A 22,695-nucleotide genomic window follows, 5' to 3' on the forward strand; every position below is an offset into this window, starting at 1 on the left:
CTCCACCCCAGCCCTAGTAGTTTGGATTTGGACTTGCCGAGACTCAGCCCCCAAATTTTGGTCCCCCACCATCTTGTTACCCCACCTCTCCTTGTGATTTCCCAACTCGCCGTCCGCCTGTTCGGACTCGGGGAGGAGTAGGGTGGGGTGGGGACTGTGCCTTTGAAAGAGCCTTTGGGAGGCGCTAGGACCCAACCTTCTGGCGACCAGCTTGACTCAGGCGGGCAGTCTGTGACGTCGTTTACCGACCGGCTTGCAGCCGCTGCTCGGGAGGTACAGGCGTTAAAGCGCCCCAGTACAGGAGCCGCCACAGCCTGCAGCGCGCACCGGCCGACCGTCTGAGCCTGCAACTGGAACACGGGCTCGGCCGTCGCCGCCACAAGTCAGGACGAGGTTACGGCGCGACTCCCAGGTAGCTACTCGCAAGAAGAGATGCTCGGTTTGGTGCCCTCGGGGTGGGAAGAGATGTGTGTGTGTGTGTGGGGGGGGGAGTTGGATGGTCAGGTCGGGATGTCGCCGAGCCAGTCTCGCAGGTGGGACTAGCGTGCGAAATCTCCCCCCCCCCCTCCCGCGTGCGCCTCAGGCCATTGTGGGCTGCTTGCCGGCGCCTACAGGTGGGGAGCAGCCGGCGTACGTGCTGAGCGCCGCGTGGGCGCGCATGAATAGAAACGCTGGGTGGGAAAGAAATAGAGCGATGGGACTTGGCGCGCAACTCGCCGGCTCCCTCGAAAAGTTGCTTCAGCTCAGCTCTCGACAGCGCCCAGGGATGCTGAGCGGAAAAAGGAGGGAGGCGGCGGCCCTTAGAACAGGAGAGAGGAGGGGGGCATTCGGGGAAGAGCTTCTGGGGCTTCCTGTGAGTCTAGAGCGCTCACTAGTGCCGAGTCCTCTCCAGCATCTCGTTTCCTGCCTCGTGGCCCCCTCGCTCTCATGGCCCCAAGTCCTAATCGCCTTGGGGACTCCTCGTCTCTTGCTGGCCCCGATGGAGCCGCCCAGCCTCCCGCTAGCAAGGGGGGTCGCAGCCACGCCGAGCTAATTCTCTACGTCGGATCAGTCCATTCTCTTCTCTTCTTTTTCTTCCCGCGCGCATCCTTGGCCCGGGGACCATCCTTTGGGGAAAGAGGCGCTCTCACCTCTTCCCCCTGTTCCTTCTGTTTTTTTCTCTCCATCGGCTTTTCCTGCGAGTTAGACCGGCCCAGGAAGCCTTTTCCTCTGGAGGAGACAGCCGCCTGAGTGAGCCCATCTATGGCCCCCGGGATCGCTACAAGGAGACGGTGGAAGGTGGGGGCGGGGAAGGAGAGACAATTGGGATCGAGGCCAAGGCCTGGATTGTCTTGTTCTGTATGTTCCCTCTTGGAAAATGCATTTGTCTCAGAACGGGTGTCATAGTACTGTACCTTCCAGTTTAAAGAGTGGCACTGGAAAAGGTGCCCTTATGGTCTTTTCTTGATTTTTGGGATGGATTCTACCACAATAGTCGAAAGGTTGAGAATCACTCTCCCTCAACTGGATCGTTATGTTTGGAGAAGTTTACTTTTATCCAAGTCTTTTTAATTGTTATAAAAAACATTTTCTTGTGTTAATGTATCTCTATGAATTTTATTTTCCCAATTGTCCTGTGTTTGATTTAGTGCTGATTGCCCTTTCCATCCAGGAATCAAGTCCCAGTTACTGGCTTCTTCTAATCCAGTGGTGGTGGTGGTGGTGGTTTTACATAACTAGGTCATATGCGTGATACTGAAATGCCATGAGGGAAAACTGCCTAAATTTCATGGACAGAATTAATACATTTAACCTATATTTCTAGACTAGATTAATTTACTTATCAATTGGTTTATGTTATTGAGATAGTTATCCTATCTTGTGTGGAATTGGTGGATATTTAGATTTAAATATAAAATCTAACAATGGAAGTGATATTTATTAGTAAGTATTTGTCACATTAGATTTTAGCTTTACACTAACACTAATTAGTTGTCTTGCAGCCAAATCCTCTAACATATGTTCACTTAGAAATCAAATAAGTTTGATGAGCATTTCCAAATAATTATTTGAAGGTTGCAAAAGTGCTATTTGAAATGCAATGCTGAACAGAATTTTGAGAAAATAGATATATTTCTGGAGAGTTTCGCAATGTTTTAAGATCATTATTTGTCAATAACTTTGGAAGTCCTCCCCCTAATTGTGAGTAGTAGATCATATCCATTATTCTAATAATAATAGAAGTGGAGAATAATTATGGCCATATATTATGATTGGTATTGGTATTTCTTTCAATGGCATGATGCCTGAAATCATGGGTTTGGGTCTTTTCAGTTTTTATGTCCCTTGACACTGTCTGCTCTTTTTGAAGGGTAAATTCTCAAGATGTACAGCTGCACAACGTATGACTCAGTCTGAAGTCCTGTTCTGCTCTGAGGGCTGCCAGTAAAGTGACACCCTTAACAGTTCTCTTAGTGGTATTCAGTTCTCCCTATGAGTTTCTTTTGGATCAAGCAAACGTTTTTACACATGAGTAACTGCAATACATATGAAGCACAATCCACTAAGTCCAGGATGATCACTGACCTGCAGGCCTTAATTTGCATTTGCACCCAGAGCAGTTAATGGTGACTATGAAATGAGCCTGTTACTACCATACTGTTGCCTCTGGGATTTAATGTTTAATCTGCAGAACTGATAGCTTTTTAAAAAATAGCATGACATATATAGCCCTGGTTCTGACATACCAATTGTGTTTCTCTCTCTCTCTCTCTCTCTCTCTCTCTCTCTCTCTCTCTCTCTCTCTGGCAGCTCAGCATGTCTTAGAATGTTGAGTATAGTATGGGCATGCATGGAGTGTGTGCTTAGAAATGATGCTGCTTTTTTATTGGATAACCTTTGTAGATTCCTATTATTAGTTTTCAGCCATTCTAGAAGAAGGATCAGAAATGGCAGTTGGAATAGGGCAACTGGATAAAGTTCCAATATGATAAGAAAACACTTATAATGGGCTAGACCAGGGGTCTGCAACCTTAAACACTCAAAGAGCCATTTGGACCCATTTCCCATAGAAAATAAAACACCGGGAGCCACAAAAACCTGGGTGGGGGTGGCAACTCAACATCACTCCCACCCAGTCACACGACCACCACCCCAGCCACACCTACCCAGGTTTCATGGCTCTGTTTTCTGTGGGAAATGGGTCTCTCTCTCCCTCTCTCTCCTACCCTCCATCTCATTTCTGTTTTTCTCTTTTAACTCTCCTTCTCTCTTCTTCCTTTCCTTTTCTTTCTTCCTTTCCTTCTTTCTTCTTTCCCTTCCTTCCCTTTCCCTCTTTCCTTTTCTTTCTTTCTCATTGAATACGATAGCAAATCCAAAATAAAGTTATTAACTGTGGGAAATTGCTTCTTTGTAATCTTTTCATAGTGAACTCTTAAGTTGATAGAAGCTGGCAAGTATGTACTAACAGCAATAGCATATATATTTTGATTTCTTTGAAGCTTGACAGTATAATACATGCGAAAATGCAATGTGCAAAGACAGAAAATGACCGAAGGGTGGGGGCCGGCAGGTGAGCAATATTTGGCAGCATTCTGTGTATAAGATGCACCACAATTTTCACCCACTTCTAGGGGGAGGAAGTGCATCTTACACTCCGAAAAGTATGGTATATCTTGCGCTCTCCATTTCAGAGTTTCCTGTTGTCTTTTTATAGCGGTATTACAGATAGTGAGTGCTTATGTTTTTAAAAACTTGCTTGAGTTTGTTTTAATTTTTGCTGTTAAATTAAACATGGTAAGTCTAACAAAGTATTTCATCTATATTGAACCTTTCTGCAATAAAATTTTCTTCCTTAAGAAGACTTTGTCTTTATTACATCTGTCTTTCTAAACCTTTTATATACAGTAGATGTTCTTTCCTTTGCATCTTCTCCTAAAAGGTTATTGATTGTACAAGCAGCTTAGAAGGATGAGAAAATTCACAGTTGTTGCCTGCCCATGGAAACCTTTGATTGAAAGAGCTAGAATTTGCAAAGGCACCTTAGAACCTATTTTGGCAGACAGTTTAGAGGTGTGAGGAAATAAAAGTCAGAAGTGTTTTAAGTGAGAGGAAATCTAAGAACTTGCAAGCAAGCAAATTTAGTTGATGAATTTAGATCCTCTTTGAAAGCATTTATTCTCAATAGAACAAACACTATGTTGCAGTGTTCCTGTATCTTCTAACAGAGCCAGAAGCATAGGCTTATAGATGTTACTGTTCAATTTGTAAGAGGAAACATTAAAAACCTGAAACTTTTTCCTGCTTTATTTTATAATTCTAAAGAGTTTACCTTTCAGGGCTGCCTTTCAAGCCACTGATTTGGGGTGCCTTTAAAGTGCACGTAATGTTTATTGTTATATTCCTTCTGTGAGCACAGGATAAATCACTGGGAGGGGGCCTTCTAGCTCAGGTGCCAATGTGGGTAGCAAATTGGGGGATGTGTTTCTTTGATGTGTGCATTTGCACATTTCTTTTGGGAAGAGGGAAGTGATCTGAAGGGAGAGATTTATATAGGTTGTTAACAACCAATCCAGATGTGTGCAAATTGTATTATTTGCTATGTGTTGGAGAGTAGGGTTTATGATAAATAAGCATAATGAAGAGAATAATCCTTTTGAAATGTCTCTTAAGTGGTAGAGGTAGATTACAAACAAGTTGTACTATTTTCTGACTCTAACCAACTGAGAAGCTTCAGCGTCCAAGAAACCATAGGTGGTGCTCAGGTGGACTGTTTCCAATCTTTCTCCTCCCACTCCCCTTTTCAAAAATATGGGTTAACATTCCCAATATTTCATGATTCCACTTTGCCACAAATCTTCATCCTTAATTGGCCGCTTTACTTTTTTAAAAAAAAATACTGAACCCAAATAGGAAGCAACATTTAGTGAACATGAGCTGACCTTGAAATAGGCAAACAGGTCTGAACCTGGTTAAATACTTGGATGGGAAACATTCAGGAAATCCCAGAGCTGCAGACTAGTTTAGAATATTGAAAAAGCATGCCATAAATAACTTGAAATGGTTTTATTGCCAAATAAACTACTTGGAATTGTCCATTTAATGACCACAAATTGTGTGTGGCTTGAGGGAGTCTTCACTTTTTAATATTTTCTGATAATTTTCTTTCTTGAATTTTTAATTTATACCTGCAAAGAAATAATTATAACTTGTGAATTCTATATAATATTGAATAGAATTCTACATAAGTGCTATAATTTCTAATGTTATCGTATGCTGTTTAAACATTAAAAAGTGTAAGTCTTTGTTTCTAAAAGTACTTAGTACAAGCAGGAAGAGGAAGGTAAATTGTTTCTATTGAGGAACATATTTGCATACTGCAACTATTGTATGGGACAAATAGAGTATTTCCATCTTTGGAAAGAGTATGACTGCAGCAGTTCTTGTGATTTATGGATTAAGTACATAGGGTGACAGGGTCATGCACACCCCTGAAACTCCCACAACTGAGTCAACATTGTTCCTTTCTTTATTTCTAAGGCAACAGTTGAGAGCACAAACATACTTTTGAGTCTGCTCTTTTATTTGAGGAGAAATGTAACTTAAAATGACTGTACAATGGTTGTTTATATGTACATACATAGGACAGAGCTGTATAAACTTTTTGGAATAAGCACTGGTGAGTGTTCTGAATGGGTGCAACAATTTATAGTCTCTGATTGTAATTAAATGCATAGGTGTCAAAGGATACCATGCATCACATTATAGTTTTCTGCCTAAAAGTAGTGTTTGTATGTGAATAAAGCATGCCAAGAATGTTTTTAAGATTGTAGTGTGTTTTATAAGTATAATAGGAAAGGCAAACAGTATATTAAAAATGCTTTTCTAAAATGGGTAGATTTTATATGCAAATAATAGACATAGAAAATGTGAATTTTTTTTGTTATGTCTCTTTTGACAGAGTTGGGCAGATTTGAGGCTAATTTAGTCTATTTTGTTTCTTTGTCACTAGGCTCTAAATTCAAGCCTGGTGCAAGAAAAATATTTACAATGAAAGCATTCTGAGCTTAAGTTTCTTTTCCCGCCCTTCTACTAAAGCACATCTCATTTCTCTTGAGTTTTCTTAATTCTAGCGGTAATATTTAGATTGGGAGAGAGATCTTACTTTTAAACCAAGGAAAATCAGAAATCTTGTAATTACAAACCACCATGCGATCTTCTATAGAAAGGCAAATGAAATTTATGGGATAGCTGCCCAATGTCCAGTTAGAAGGGTTGTGAACTTCTGATTTGGAGGGAGGACTTGAAGACTCAGATTGTTGGGGGCAATATGCTGACTCAGTAAGCCGCTTAGAGGGCTGGAAAGCAACAGGAAGCGGTATATAAGACTCTATAAAGTGCTATTGCTGTTGCTATTTGGGACAGTCTTAAGATGCTTCCTTTACAAAAAGCTAACTGGCCCCATCCTCCTCGTCAGGGGCGAGTTTAGCTTCCCCTCCTCTCTCTCGTGGCCGTGGGGTAGCGTTTGTCACCATGGGCTGATTTCCCCTCGTTACAAGCGGAGCAACTAAGCACAATAAGAGAGGAATAACGCGATTGGCTGACAGCCAGATATGATCAAAGGGGCGAATCTGCCTATTGGAGTAGTAGGGCGTCTGCGGGAAATACCCACTGCTTCCACTCACGGACGAAGTTCTGTGAAGGGTCCCATTACATTCCGTTTCCCTCCGGAGGTCCCTTAGGGAGACGGAGGGAACAAAGCACCCCTTTCTTGTGAATGTCGGAATACAGGGAGGCCGTCCCGAAGACAGAACTCTAAAATACGCGCCCCCTGCAAAGGATGGCTGCGGTCAGTGGCTTCTCCGCGCCCCCTCCCTCCCCCCGCTTCGTTTATTGAAGTGTTAACCTCTCCAATCTGGCTCCAATGTTCCTCCTCCCGCGTCTTTTCCAGCTAGCTTCCGCGCTCAATGGGTTAGCGCATGTCAATTTGGGGAGTGGGTTTTTTTGTTTTGCTTTTGCCTGCAACGGGCTACATCTGCGCTTGCTTGTCCTTCAGGCGGAGCTTGGCTTGGGGGGGGGGGGGGTGGCAGTTCGCATTCCTTTTTTCTCCGCTCTAAGGTAGTATTCCCCGCCTCCAACATGAGGCGAGCGCGTGCATTTTATCCGGAATCAGGACAACCGGGGGAGGGAGGGAAGGAGAGGGCAACAGCTCGTCTGGCACGTCCTTCATTGTTGGCAACCAATGGGCGCCCGTCCCTTCCTTTTGTTACGCCCCGCGCGCTTGGATGGTGGTGGTGGGGCGTCCGGTGGGCTCAGAGAGATGGCAGGGCAAGTGACTTAAGGTCTTTTCTTAAAACCAAAAGTAGGTGAGGCGGCCGGTCACCGAAGGGGGCGGTGCACAAAAGCATGGCAACCAATGATTGCCATGAGCCACAATCAGTTCTCGTTTCCCGCGGTGGCAACAATAACAATAGCACAATGCTCTCCATCCATCCTTCAGGTAGCGAGAAAGTATCTTAGTGTGCTGTCCTCACTAGATTTATAAATGTTATCCAATCACCAATGCGCGGATCTAGCAACAGTCCAGATGACTAAGTTAACACAGCAGGGAGAGTTGCGGGATGCTGCAGGTAAATTGCTACAGAGGAATCTTGCTTCTAGTCTCTGCCAGGCACTGTATTGTACGATTTCCATCCAATTCCATCTGATTTGCCTTAATAGGTGGCAAAACCTTACCAATACTACTGTAATCACTCTAGTTTTTGACAGTGGCTAAGAAGGGAGAATGTCCTCATCTAGCATTTAAAAATGCAGGTAACCATAGAATGAACAAGATCAAACACTACTTAAAATCAACCATCCAGCTCTGACATTAAAAGGCATGAGTGTTTTTCAGGAAAAATGTGATAAATTTTATCTGTCTGAGAAAACGAGAGAGAGAAAAAAACCAACGAAGTATTCTTTACCATTGAATAGGCCCTCTTGCAGTTGCTCCGCCTCTAAAGTCAGGGGTCTTATGCAGCTGGGCTTCCCCAAATGATCCAAGAAGGTTTTAGATGCAGCCATATGTTTATGTGCCCAGATAGAAGAGAAAGGTGAGCTGAGAATCTGAGAATTCCAGAGTTACAACTAGTATTCTGCGATCAGCCCTAGAATAAGCTAGAAATCAGTGGAACTGCTTCTTGCAGTTAGCACCTGTTAAGCAAGTAGCTGCATTGTAATCACCTTCAAGCACTCATCAGGTAGTCTTATATAAATTGTGGGTCTTCCCCCATTCAATGATTTAAAATAAATAGACTAAACTACTGTATGCATGGAGAAGTGAGCAGTGGGAATGTTTTTTACTGGAATCCCACTTTTGTAGCACCAAATTGTGCCTGAGGGTTGCCTTCTGTTGTGAATCTATTTACTTCTCCCCAGTGGTCAGCTATAGTCCAAGAGAAGCATTGCATTGCATTGTATAGTAAATTCTGAATAATCAGCAGTGTAACGTGTCTGTAAAAAAAGGTAAGTACAATTTTAAGCAGAACAGAAATATGAGTTCCAAATCACAGAGAATAAAATTACCCCTTCACTTTGCATAGGTCAGATCCTGCCTCAAGTATTTAAGAGTCAACTTCATGGGCATGAAATTTAAGAAAAATGAGGGCAAATTAAAATGGGTTAGGTGAAGAAGAGCAACGAAGATTGGACAAATGTCCAAACCCTTTGAATAGTGGTGAAAATGCTCCCTTTCAACTTAATTCTTATAATTTTAAAGATCCAAAGACCTACCTTTCTCTGCAGATAATCTTATAATAGCAGAAATCTGAACTAGAATTCATGGGAATCCTAGAGGACTGGGCCTCTTAGAGACAGGGAAATAGGTGATCAGATGACAGAATGTCTGGATGAAGGAACTGCCTTAAATCATTTCATGTGGTACAATATCAAATTCATAGTGATTTCAAAGTCACAATAATGGCATTTGGAGCAGAATTTTAAGAATGTGATTTTCAAAAGAGGCTTACCACAAGTAGATAATTAATTTGATCATGAATATCAAATATACTGTGCACAATCTACTAATGGCATTTCTGCTGGAGTAGGCATGAAGTGGAATGGTTGCAGATTAGGATTGAACAACTGGCTGACAGCAGCTTTCTGCCTGGATGGATACGTATGTTCCCATGGGAACAGAAACAGCTGAGGTCCTGCAATGCAATGCATGTTTTTACAAGGAGGAAAGCATTTTCATAAAGTTCACCATGACTTATGAGGTGCTTTTACTTGTCCTCAGTAGATATGTCTAGAAATATCAGGTAGATCAAGAGACAGATGAAGTCATAAGATTTCTTCTTCCTGGAGAACATATCAATATCAGAGAGTGCTTTCATTTTTGCTGTAAAGATTAAACCCTATTAGATTATTGGAAATACAATTTTACTTATTTATCTATTTATGCGATTTATCCCGGCTTCAATCCAGAGGCGTTCTGTTGTCTAAAAGAAGCAGAGATGTCTTAATAAAGCCAAGAGCTCAAGCATGGCATTAGATGTTTGCTTATTTATTAGGGCATTGTTCAGCTCCCTCTAGCAGTGAAAAGAAACTTAATACAATCCTTTACTAACCTTTTAATAGCTTTAATTGTCTTACTTTGGCCAACTGGCAGACAAATGCTAGCTAGACCAGAACAATACATTCTGTTGGGTTGTAAAGAGATGGATTTAGATTATTTTTGTTGATAAAAACACCAATGTGAATTCAGAGCTTTGAAATGCGAATTCAGATCCTAGAAACCACTTACGAAATGTCAGCCTTTTGCAAGGAGTGACTTCTTTGTATATTGCTTAAGAGCTTGCAGAATGGAAGGAAGGATGTGCTATATCACCAGTTCCTGCAAATAAAACTAGCATCTTTTGTAGGGAAAGGGGACTTCGGTTAGAATGTGGCTACATGTACTCTTTATTTATCAGTCCATTGTTGAAGCAACTCTCATTGGTAAATCAAAGGCAAGTTAAGATTTTAAACAGAAACATAGTACCATAGTATACAAAACAGATAACATAAGACGGTTGGAGCTGAGTTACAAATCACTCTGCCCTGGTGCCTGGTTGTTGTGGCTTTTCTGAAGGCCAGCAGGAATGGGGCTATATGACTTCCAAAGGGCAAGTAGCAGATGTTTCTACCATTTTAAATCATTGTGAAAAAGACACTGACACTTGAAAAAGATAGTGATCCAAGTAGGAGCTAAGAACCTGGGAATCCAGGCTCAAATTCCCACCGAGAGATAAGACTTCAACTGGGATGAGTTATGGCAATTACAAGATCACATTGCTTTCATTGGGCTGATAAAAACAGCCTTGCACCCTAAGGTTCACCCCTTTGGAAATGTTCCAGTGAATGTAGAAAAAGAGACTGGTTTGTGGCATAATGCGGTGACACTGTTTTTGTCAGTCTGGCAGTTCCACTGGGGAAAACAACAACGCTACCTTCAGTTTTCTAGAGAAAAAGATGAAATTAAAAAAAATTAGAATTAAATTAAAAAGTAGAATGTCTGCTTTTGAATATTTTTAGATTGTTGAAAGTGGGTTGCTGTTTGTGTGTTTTGCAAGAGACAGAAGCTCAAAGCCTCTTGGCCATGTTGAATCAATTGCTATTTTCTTTTCTCTATGTGGTTTAGGCACAATTCTTATCACTGAATCTCTTAATGGTGTTTCAAGAGATGATGAAAGAAAAGTATGTCAGTGTTTTCCTTCTCAAAGGGCAGGGTACAGCAATAGATCGGCTTTAGTAGGCTTTGCCAAATTTATTTCTGGAGCTTGAATATGAAATTGTTTTTTTTTTCTGAGTGGTTCAGTGTGAAGCCTAAATGTCACAGAGCGGGCTCTGGATAATAGGATATTCAGTTTTCAGCTGTCTAGACAGCAAGTTGGCTCCACCTCTGATTTTGTTCGTGTCTTGGATAAAATATTTATTGCCAAAATCAAGCAACAGGAACAATATGTTGTGGTAAACAAAATATTTATAAGAAGCTGCTTGCATCCGTTTTTGAACACATTTCCTAGCATGTATACTCTCTAGCCATGGAGTGGATGACTCTTTGAATTGAGAATGTTGGTTCTGTAGAAAAGAAAAGAAATAACCTAGGAAACAAAGGCTTCATTTAAAGTACCAAATAAGTAATTCCAGGAACTGATGCTCGGACCTGTGACCAATAACTCAGTGGGCTGCGATTTCTAATAATTAATAAAAATTTAGGGCTTGTGATAATTTTAATCAGCAGAGAAATACCATCCTCTCTCTCTCTCTTTTATACATACACACATTTGTTAAATATACATACATACACTATCTACACATACATGCGCGTGCATGTACACATACACACACACACACACACACAGACAGTGGTACCTTGGTACTCATCATTAATTAGTTCCAGGAGGTGCAATGAATAGCAAATAAGCTTTTCCCATAGGCCCGTGATGGCGAACCTATGGCATGTGTGCTACAGATGGCACCCAGAGCTGTATCTGCCAGCACGTGAGCCACCAGCTCCAGCCCGCATGCGTGTGCTGGCCACCTGACTTTGGCCTTCCGAATGGCAGGGGAGTCCATTTTTGCCCTCCCCAGACTTTAGAAAAGCCTCGGGAGCCTAGCGACGGTGAAAACAGCCTCCACCAGCCCTACGGAGGCCAGAAATGGATCGTTTCTGAATTTCCGGTTGGCCTGTTGGGCCTGTTTTTCACCCTCCCCAGACTCCGGAGGCTTTTCTGAAGCCCGAGGAGGGTGAAAACTCCCCCCCCATGTGGGGATGTGCGCATGCGCTGGGAGTTGTGCGTGCATGCACAGGTGGGCGAGGCACATTGCATTGTGGATGCCCGTACACCCCATCGTACGCACACGTACAATTTTGGCACCTGTTTACAAAGAAGTTTGCCATCACTGTCGTAGGGAATAATATAGTGCTGTGATGGTGAACCTATGGCACGGGTGGCATACGGAGCCATTTTGCCTGGCTCGTGCAGTGTCATCCATTCCTCTTTCGGGTTTCTGGCATGCATGCATGCATGCGTGATGATCAGCTGGCCTTCGTGCGCGTGGCAGGGCTGGAAACTGGAACGTCTTCTAGCATGGGCATGTATACCGGCCAGCTGATTGTGCATGCCTGTGTTCCAGTAACCAGAAGACTAGGTGGCCACTGCGCACACGCATGCTTGAGACTAGACATGCCCCCTTTGCAGCTCCTCATCCGGGTTGCATGGTTGACAAGCGCTCGCTCGCTTTTTGGCACTTGGTGCGGAAAAGGTTAGCCATCACTGATATAGTGAGTCACAAGGAAGCTGACAAGTTCAAGCTTGTCTGTTGAGTACCAAACAAATGATGAACACCGGAACAAAATTTCCTGTCAAAATGCATTCATAATCAAATTCAATGAGTTTCAAAGTACCTGAGTACCATGGTAAGACCATATACGTATATATACAGTATTTAAAACTACTAAAATGCGAATTAAGTACAATCTGTATCAATCTCTTGTTTTAAAGAAAGTTCTTGCAACACTTTTTTGTCTTATCTACATTTCCTGGTTTTGACATGCAAATATTGTGTAGAGTGTGTCTGACCTATGTACTACAGCTGTACAAATATATATGATTTTAAAAAAGCCTGTGTGATAACTGGACAGATGTACAGTTTGAGCCTTCTAGCTCAGCAAAAGCTAACTGGCTTTCTATGATAAATCCCTTCTATGCCATCTACCGTACAAAGTATAGTTTTAGCTGTGTAATATTTTCTCTTTTTCCTGCTGGACTATATAATTCTAATTTCTACAAATTTTATGTTTTAGGAAACTCCTAAAATCTCATCATGGGAGCTGTGGCGATCGATGACAGTCCATCTGGAGTTAAAGCCCCAGATGGTGGCTGGGGCTGGGCTGTACTCTTTGGGGGCTTTGTCATCACTGGATTCTCCTACGCCTTTCCGAAGGCCATGAGTGTCTTCTTCAAGGAACTTATCCGGGAGTTTCATGTTGGATATAGTGACACAGCATGGATTTCCTCTATTTTGTTGGCTATGCTTTATGGAACAGGTAAGCAGCTGGGAAATCAAAGACACGTCTCATTTTTTTAGAGTACCGTACTTTTTGCAGTATAAGACACACGTTTCCCCCCCCCCCCCAAAAGAGGGTGAAAATTTGGGTGCGCCTTATACACCGAATGTAGCTACACCAACCCCCACCAGAGGCCAAAAACGCGAGGCATGGAGGTAGTGATGGTTTCTGGCAATCCCTGCAACCTGGAACAGCTGATCGGGAGTATTCCGGCACTCTGATCCACCCGTCAATCAGCTGTGCTGAATCAGGCTGCAATAAGTTCTGAAGCTGACCTGGCTGGTCAGAGTTTGCAGCAGTAATCACATCCAGAAAGCACACACAAGTAACTGATTCATCATGATTCAAAATAATAACAATATACAATACATTACCAAAAGTAGGTTTTCCAAGGTAGCAGTAAATCCAAGCAAAACACAAGCAGTTTCATTTTCAGTTCTCGGCTAAGCCAGGCTCCTTCCTGTCCCCTTCTTGCTCACACAGCAAATTTCAGAGTCCAAATAGCCCTCATTGGCTGACTTAGTTGCTATGCTTATTCATTGGCTGACCTTGTTACCATGTGTCAGTTGAATACCATGGATGCTGGTAGGCAGAGGCATAATTTTCTGTCGTCTTGTTTTCCTCCCCAAAAACTAAGGTGCGTCTTATACTCTGGAGCATCTTATACTTCGGAAATTATGGTATCCCCCTCTAAATCATTGTAATGATTATAATAAAAATTGGCCAGCATTGGAAAGCCTTAGATAAATTAATCCAGGTAATTGAGTTATAAATTAACAAAACCTCTTCAATTGCCATGTAGAAGAGATTACAGAAAAAGTGAAACTAATGAAACCACAGAAGCAGAAACCACTATTTTATCAAGCTTTGGCAGACATTTTATTTTATCGCAACAGATCTATTATCAGAAATACTTTTAATATGGTAATTATGAATGTATATATTATCTGATTCTCTATTTACTGAGTAGATTGTAAAGAAATTTGCAAAATATGTTTGCTGATCCTGCATACAAGTAGACTTGGCCTACAAGCATTCAGTGACTATTTGAAATAGTCATTGCATTGAAAAAAAGTAATTTACAACCAGTCCTCACACTTATGACCATTGCAGCATCCCTGATCATATGATCAAAATTTGACTGTGGGATTCATGTAACAACTGCAGTGATTTATTTAAGAACTGTGGCAAAAATGGTTATAAAATTGGATGCAACTTACTTAACAACTGCTTTGCTTAGCAATGGAAATTCTGGTCTCAATTATGGTTGTATGACGAGAACTCCCTAGTATTTATAGTGGCCATATTTTCTTAGAACAAATGAAGGACAAGGCTGAAAAAGGGTCATAAGGATAAAAAATTGTTTATGTTTAAAATTTTGCTTTGCAAAGAAAAATTCAAGAGCAAAACCAATAAAATAAATAACTGAAAAAAAAATACAAAGGAGAGCTTTCTGAAATAAAGGACATACGGTCACTGTATATATATATATATATATATACACTAGAATGGAGTGCAGGCTTTTTTCAGCATGGAATCAGTGTGTGTATGTGGGGGGAGGGGGAAATCACCCTTGCCAAGTAAATAGCACTTAGACTTATATACTGCTCCGTAGTGCTTTTACAGCCCTCTAAGCTGTTTAGAGAGTCAGCCTTATTGCCCCCAGCAATCTGGGTCATTTTACCTGCCTCGGAAGGATAGAAGGATGAGTCAACCTGAATCCTCCAGCATCAACCATTGACCCAGAAGTATTCTTGCCAAGCTGACAAAGGCCAGAGAAGAAATGCAAAATGCCACCATTATTCTGGGCATGTTACATAACAGGCATTTAAGCACCTGTTTATTTTTTTCAGGTCCCCTATGCAGTGTGTGTGTCAATCGGTTTGGCTGCCGTCCTGTAATGTTGACTGGAGGCTTCTTTGCCTCAGCTGGGATGATCATTGCTTCCTTCTCCACTAATATCATTCAGATCTATCTCTCTGCTGGTGTCATTACGGGTAAGTAAGAGCAAGTGTCTTTAATGTATTGCCAGGCAAAGGGTTAAATTAGCAGTGTATTGTGATGGCATGTAATCCCAAAGGTGCTTTTTTCAAGAGGCAACTGGATGTCCTTGTTTTTCTTTGAAGACGTTTCGCTTCTCATCCAAGAAGTGAAACGTCTTCAAAGAAAAACCAGAAAGTCCAGTTGCCTTTTGAAAAAAGCACCTTTGGGACAGCCATGACCTGGATGACTGAGACTCTCCATAGACATGATGGCATGTAAGTGGGAAAGAAAAGCTGTGTAGCCTCCTCTTTGATGTTCTCCTTTTGAATGTGCAGGGAGACTTATTTAACAGTTAACAGAGTTGGAAGGGACCTTGGAGGTAATCTAGTCCAACCCTGTCCTCATGCAGGACACCTGTACTAGGGTTTGAATCGCCAAACTGCAGACCTTTTTGCAGCAGAACTCCTAAATGCACATCATGGTGATCGTAATATAGGAAGCAGCTTCTCCAGTGATGGGATTCAAACATTTTTATTACCAGTTCTGTGGGCATGGCTTGGTGAGCGTGGCATGGCAGGGGAAGGATACTGCAAAATCTCCATTCCCTCCCCACTCCAGGGGGAGGTTACTGCAAAATCCCCATTTCCTCCTCACCCCACTAACCTGCTTTCCAGCTCCCTTTTCCTGTGCAGGCCAGCAATCAGCTGGGAGGCTGCAATAGACCAACCATCAGCTTGGGACTTGGAGGCTGGGAGGCATAGAATAGATTGGGGGTGGGGCCAGTCAGAGGTGGTATTTGCCGGTTCTCTGAACTACTCAAAATTTCCACTACCAGTTCACTAGAACCAGTCAGAACCTGCTGAATACCGCCTCTGAGCTTCTCCCTACCACACGGCCTCCCCATTTCCTCCATCTTCCAAAGCAATCCTTGGTAACATCCATTCTTCACGCCTTGCTCTCCTTCCTTCAAGCAAGCCGTAGGGCCAGATGCACAAGACAGAGCTTTGTTCTGCCTGAGCGGCGTTTCTCTTTCTTTCTTCAAATACATACATGGGGGTCTCTCTTGTTTTTGTTTTTCTAAATTAGAATGTTTATTTTAAGGCAGACCCCAAAGGAAGTTACATTACCATGTCCATAAAAACAAAAACTAATCATTTATTCTTAGACACCAGTTTCAGAAGCCTTGCTCTATATCGGCAGCTCTATATTTCCTTCTGCCGAAATGTCAACATATATTCAGCCCACAATGATAATGGAGTGTAACATATATTTTTTTAGTATCTTGAGGGAGAATTGATTGCCTGGATCCTTTGTGCAGTTAAGCCCATTTTACTCGTTTTAAACACTGAACTTGATTAGTGTTTTAAATTATGTCCTTTGTTTTTCCCCCCAGGATTGGGCCTGGCCCTTAATTTCCAGCCATCCCTTATCATGCTGAATCGCTACTTTAACAAAAGACGGCCTTTGGCCAATGGGTTGGCTGCAGCTGGAAGCCCTGTGTTCCTCTGTGCTCTTTCCCCCCTGGGGCAGGTACTGCAGCATGAATATGGATGGCGAGGGGGATTTCTCATCTTGGGGGGGTTGCTTTTGAACTGCTGTGTCTGTGCAGCTCTGATGAGACCTTTGGAAAGTCCCAAAAAACAAGAAGCTTTGAAACCAACCGAGGAACGCAAGAAAAAGCTATTGGATTTCTCCGTTTTCAAAGATACTGGCTTTGTAATCTATACAGTGGCTGCCTCCATTATGGTGCTAGGCCTGTTTGTGCCTCCAGTTTTTGTAGTGAGCTACGCTAAGGATCTGAAGTATGAGGACACCAAATCCGCTTTCCTTCTGACAATTCTTGGCTGCGTGGATATTTTTGCTCGACCTCTTTGTGGAATACTGGCCGGCTTGGACTGGGTTAGGCCCCGCTGTGTCTATTTCTTCAGTTTTGCTATGTTTTTTAATGGTTTCACTGATCTCATGGGCTCCTTTTCTTCCGATTATGGTGGCCTGGTGGTGTTCTGCATCTTCTTTGGCATTTCCTATGGAATGGTTGGTGCTCTTCAGTTTGAAGTTCTCATGTCTATTGTTGGTACACAGAGGTTTTCAAGTGCCATTGGCTTAGTTCTTTTGGCTGAGGCAGTGGCTGTTCTAGTTGGCCCACCTTCAGCAGGTAAGTACCCCAGTTAATTAACAAGATCAGTTGTTCTATTTTTATGGAAAGGGGGGGGGGGAAAGATGAACTCAGGGAAGGAATAAGAACCCTGAAACTCCCCCTCCGTGTGTTTTATTACCCTCGTTTATATTTTCCCAGCTGTTGTCTTAAGAATTAGAGGTCAATTTGCTCTTCTGTTCTCTTGCATGCAGATTAACATAATTGAAGGCCAAAAGCAGGAGCATTTACTTATTTATTAAATTTCTAAAGCCCCCCCCCCCAAATCTCAATCAGTGACTCTGGGCTGCTTACCATTCAATTTACCTTAGAGATGAGGTACAAATAAAGGATTGTTTCAATCCAAGCCTCTAAATAAAGAGCCAAAAAGAAGAGCAACAACAAAAGAGTGGCAAGATGTGAATCAGGTGGGTCCATCTCCTAATTAGAATTAAATAGTAGGCAATTTGGTGTGTGTGTGTGTAATGAAGTAACTCTCCACAACTTCTAAATTATATGACCAAGGAAAATAATACTGTACCTTCAAATTTACTAGAGTAGAAGAAATGCAAACGCAGGGGTCAAAGTATGTGAACTAAATGCAATTTGTGTGCAGCCTATTCGAATAAGCCGTCTTAATGCATTGGAAATGAAGAACTCAAGAGAAAACTAAATTATAGAATTTAAAGAAATATTTCTTTCCCAAAAAGGGGATAAAAACATAGTTCTGTGATGTTCTGACAATATAGCCTAAAGAGAATTGTTTCAAGTTGAGGTTTTTCAATTTGTAAGTCAATGATTTCCATGAATATTACATACTAGCATATACAAGCTAGGCTCATGCTGTCACCATTGCTTCTTTATTCCTCTCCCTCCCATTAACCTTTTCACTAAGATTGTATCATTGGATTATCCAACAAGTTTCTCCCAAACATATTCACTTCAGCTTTCTAAAATGACTAAAAATGCAGTAACTCTAGATTTAACTGACTACGCTATTAAAATATATGAATTTTCTATTTCAGGCAAACTCCTGGATGCAACTCACAAGTATATGTATGTTTTTATTTTGGCTGGTACTGAAGTCGTTACCTCCTCTGTGGTGCTGGCTTTAGGAAACATCTTCTGCATCAAAAAACCTGCGGAAACAGACCAAAATCATCCTGAAAGGGAAGGGTTAAATCAATTACCGGGACAATCCAAAGTGGACTCTATTGAAGTGGAACATTTTCTGAAAGATGAAAAAAATGGGAAAGTTGTAACCAATCCAGAAACGTGTGTGTGAATGTTACCAGAAATGAATGCTAAACATTTAGAGAAAGATTCGGAAACTTTTAATATTTGTATTTATTTTGGTAATAACCTTTGCTTAGGATTGGGCCATTATGTTTGGGAAGTAAAGATCAACAAGCTCATGCAATCACTTCTTGGAAGCTGATTTGTTAGGAAGCTTTTCTGTTTTAAAAGAAGGATTGTTCTTCAAATTAATTTGCTTGGGCATAACTAATGCTGTAAACTAACCCATGGCCTTCTAAACACACATAGGGATCCTGCTTTGCACTACCAGAAAATGTTCTCTGGGATGGAAGTATTTTATCTAGAAGAATGAATGTGTAAGTGTTCCTGTAATGTTCCTGGCATACTTATTGTTTTTGTATCTGTAGAACCTCAAAGTATCTTCCATAATTGTGTCTGATTTAAAGGGGATAATTACCAAGAGATCAACCCTATTTTTAATCTTATAGGATGTTGAGTTTTTAATAATTTTGGTTTCACCAATGTATTTTTTATGTATTTATATTGTTTTAATCATCTTTTTTTACTTTAAAGATTATACGTGCAGAAGAAAGTTATTGTGATGCTTCCTGGGGGGGAAAATATCAAACTATTCTCAAATGGAGGTCAAAACAGAATGAATTGTGATTAGCTTTTATAGGACAACAGACTGAAGAGCTATTTCAGTCTCTCTAATTGCCTGCTGGTTTTCAACTTTGACTGCAGGCTCTTATGAACATGCCTTACATTAATGATTTGTAAAACTTTCTATGACCCAGGGACAGCAGATGGATATGGATTGATACGTTAGCTCTCAACATTTGTATAGTGACAGAGGAGTATATATATTTTTGTCTTGCTGTATTTTTATAAAGTAGAAAAAATTATTTCTAAACATTTTATCATGCCCATTATATAAATCACAAGGGATTAATGGAGTTGGCAGCTTTTATGACCTGAAGGAAATAATGTGAGGAAATAATGTAGTGTAGGAGAAAAGAAGTAAAGATTATTTTTGTCACCCAAAGTCTTCTAAGAAACATTCATACTACAACCTATGCCTTCCATTGATTGAGCTAGGGGAAACTGGCCCCACAATGTTGCATTAGGGGGCAAGAGTGGATGAGATTTCTCCACAAGTAAAGAACTCATGAGATGTCTCTATTCTGAAGGACACCAATGGAAGCAAAGTTATTATTCATGTTTTATGTTAATTAAATGTGTTGATTGTCCATTGATCCTAATGAAGATGGACTTTTTCTACTCTTCTGAACAGTTCTTTAAAGTGACCTGTTGACTTCGAAGACTAATTATGGTATTCCATAGCTAAGCTGCAAAATTCCATATGCCCCCTAGAGAGCTGTTAGGTTTTTGTATCTCTTTGCTACCATCCAGTGGATATTTGAGTCTTTCAAAAAAAAAAATCAGAGAACAGCAGGTTCTTAGTCCTAAATGAATTAGAGAAATTAGAAGTCTCCTGAAGATGGGTTCTAGCACGAGTCTAAAAGCTCGGAAGATATAATTTCTGGTCCCTGTGACTGACCCAGATTGGATCCTGCAACACTATCCTGGGACACGTATATTCGCCTTCATTCGCTAAATGAATTACTTTCTCTAGATAAAGTAGTCAAATAAGTTTATGCATTACTTGAGTTATGTACTAAATACCATTTATTGTCAGATGCCAATATAAGATCCCTACCATGGTTTAGATAAGGATTACAGGTGCTCCAGGCAAGCAAATTGGACTGCTTGGCCAACCCAGTATTATACCAACTAGGCAAGGAGAGCAACTTGGCAAAAGTATTTGTGCCTAGAATTGGATATTTCCAGTCTTACAACAATTTTAGATTCCAATGTCTTTCAACCCCAATCAATCTGCCCACAAACGAGCGGGTCCCATTATCTGGAGAATGGCATGTTGTCCACCTTTCTGCCTATCATACACATGTGAAGGAATATATGCTCTGAAGGAAAGTTTGTTTGTAATAGTCCAGTCAATACGGTGACCTTCAAAAGTTATGCAATTATGATTCCCAGTCAACACAGTCGATTCTGGAAATTCTAATTTCAACACCACTGGAGGGAACCAAATGGGAAAAGACTGATTTAGTAGTTTACTAATGTCAGGAGAAAAATGTGCTAATATCTTCATGTTTACCTGGGAACACTGGAAATGATTAGTGGTAGAATTTTGTCAGTTTTTCTACCGGCAGACAATTTGTGTAGATTAATTAATCTTGTTATATTTCTTCTTAACTTGCATCTTAAATCCAAATTCTTATTTCTTATGTGGTTACCAAAGATAAAATATGTTTCTTTAAGATATTTCAGTAATATTAAAATACCAAACAGAAACACTGTCAGATCTGGCCAATTTCTGTCATAATATTTAACCCAAAGATTAAATCTGCTTACTATCTCATACTGTTACTTTTGATAGAAACTTCATTTTTGTGTGTGTCTTTAGTAGCAAGGGTATATGGTCAAAGCCTGGCAGAATTGTAATATAGAATTTGATCAATATTTGCTTACGCAGATTGGAAATATAAATCAACCTATTTTTTTATGAAATAAGATGTTATGGTTCAGTGTTATAGCAGCTTATAGAGCAACTCAGATGATGCTAAAATGCTGCAATGATATCAAGCAAATACCATTGTAATGTATTTGAGTCTTGACAACCAACCTAAGGTTGTTAAGTTATGGCATTTGTATGATGACATTAACATATGCCAACACTTCCTCCCCCTCCTGGCCATGGACAACTATGTTCAAGGTAGCAAAATGTTATTTAGGTTGGAGAATTATTGCATTGCTTTGAAAGGCAATTCAAAACTCAACTTGGCCTCAGAAAAAGTTTCGTAAGAATTGCAATAAATGGATCATGATAAAGGTCACCCACCTCGTTCAACAAAAACAAAATATTATTGTGCCCTTTTTCATATACTCGGATGTAGTGAGAAATGAATGTTTGGTGTGTATCTCCATGTAATTGAATTAAACCCAATTTAAAAGGTGTGAGTCTCAGGTCTTTCAATTTTATTTTTCTGTGTTTTTTGTGTACCCTATTTGTTTGAGAAGGTACTGCTAATTCACCTGTGTGGAAGGATTTTAGTGTTCCCCTGTTCCCACAATGAATGAGAAATTCTACACGGCTTGTATTTCCATGCACATAGCATTGGATCCATGTGCCTGGATTTTCTGTAGTAATCAAAAACATCAACACAGGCCCTGTGTTAAAGGATTTAAAAATATTTTAAAAGTCTTTTATGTCTGAATATGTGTTTTTATCTGATTGGAGCAGGGATGGTTATAGTTAAATATTATGGAACAATGGAACGGAACTTTATTAGCAACAAATTGACCGAAGACATACTTGCTGCTGAAAATTTTAACTCATTGGTGTAGTTAAAGTAGCATTTATTAAATTATTTTCATATAGTAAATCTGAAATTTCATGAAGAGGCAAATGAGCTGAAGAATTTGGCCTAGGAAAAGGGTGGGGAACTTGTCCTCCTCATTGTCTCAGTCAACATCATAAATAACGCTAAAGCCAAGGAACTGCAGGTTTTACCTTAGGGGGGTATGTATGAGGAGGTACAAATTCTCCATCCCTCCTTGAAAGGGAGGGCAACATAGGATTAGTGTACTAAGATTCCTAAGATTCCTACACATCAGTTCTGTTCTACGCTACTCTACTGAAAGTTGGCACTACATTTTTTGTTGTTTAACACAAGTCCCCTGAACTATCACCATGTGACAGCCATATGTTTACATGTTTTATTCGCAAAACTGATGTTTCTACACAGTGGCTGTGGGGAAGAGGTGAAACTTTGGAACAAAGTTCTGGTATGGAAGGTAAGTGAGCTGTGCTCAGAATTTGTCAATTTCAAGTGTCAATGTACTGCTATTTATAAGTAGGATAGTTGTGATAAAACTTTTTGAGGCTATTGAAGTCACTTTTTGTCTCTACTCTTATGTAAATGCACTTTTATGTTATAATATGTGGACATCAATGTAATTTAGTGAGCAACTATAAATATAGCAAATAAATTTGATTATGTTAATATAGCTTCAGGAATTATGGAACACCATTTGTTCTACTCTACATTCTAGACTCTAGAGGTTAATAAGAGTTGAATTTGTGAGGCTTCAGTTGTGATGCATTTTTGTCATGTTAGGTTTTGCTAAATCTGATGCATATGAATAGTTTCTCTGAACAGGTGGA

At 40.8% G+C, this 22,695-nt stretch overlaps 1 protein-coding gene across 2 annotated transcripts; it reads left to right on the forward strand.

Moving 5' to 3' along the window:
- Positions 1-281: 281 nt before the first annotated feature.
- On the forward strand, positions 282-21,479 carry SLC16A3 (solute carrier family 16 member 3). Of its 2 annotated transcripts, none has more exons than XM_081936893.1 (5): positions 282-412; positions 12,809-13,051; positions 14,926-15,069; positions 16,449-17,210; positions 18,215-21,479. In XM_081936893.1, exons 2-5 carry the CDS (start codon positions 12,829-12,831, stop codon positions 18,472-18,474), a joined length of 1,389 nt encoding a protein of 462 aa, XP_081793019.1. In that variant the 5' UTR covers positions 282-412; positions 12,809-12,828; the 3' UTR covers positions 18,475-21,479. The 2 variants fall into 2 exon arrangements, with proteins under 2 accessions (XP_081793019.1, XP_081793020.1); XM_081936894.1 differs by lacking the exon at positions 282-412 and adding an exon at positions 7,074-7,095.
- The last annotated feature ends 1,216 nt before the right edge of the window (positions 21,480-22,695 follow it).

Source organism: Natrix helvetica, assembly GCF_964273705.1.
Source record: "Natrix helvetica genome assembly, chromosome: 1".
Taxonomy (NCBI): Eukaryota; Metazoa; Chordata; class Lepidosauria; order Squamata; family Natricidae; genus Natrix; species Natrix helvetica.

Coding starts and splice junctions, on each gene's coding strand:
- SLC16A3 (XM_081936893.1), top strand. CDS start 12,829: ATGGGAGCTGTGGCGATCGATGACAGTCCATCTGGAGTTAAAGCCCCA. Junction 15,070..16,448: donor CTCTGCTGGTGTCATTACGG/GTAAGTAAGAGC, acceptor TTTTCCCCCCAG/GATTGGGCCTGGCCCTTAAT. Junction 17,211..18,214: donor AGTTGGCCCACCTTCAGCAG/GTAAGTACCCCA, acceptor TTTCTATTTCAG/GCAAACTCCTGGATGCAACT.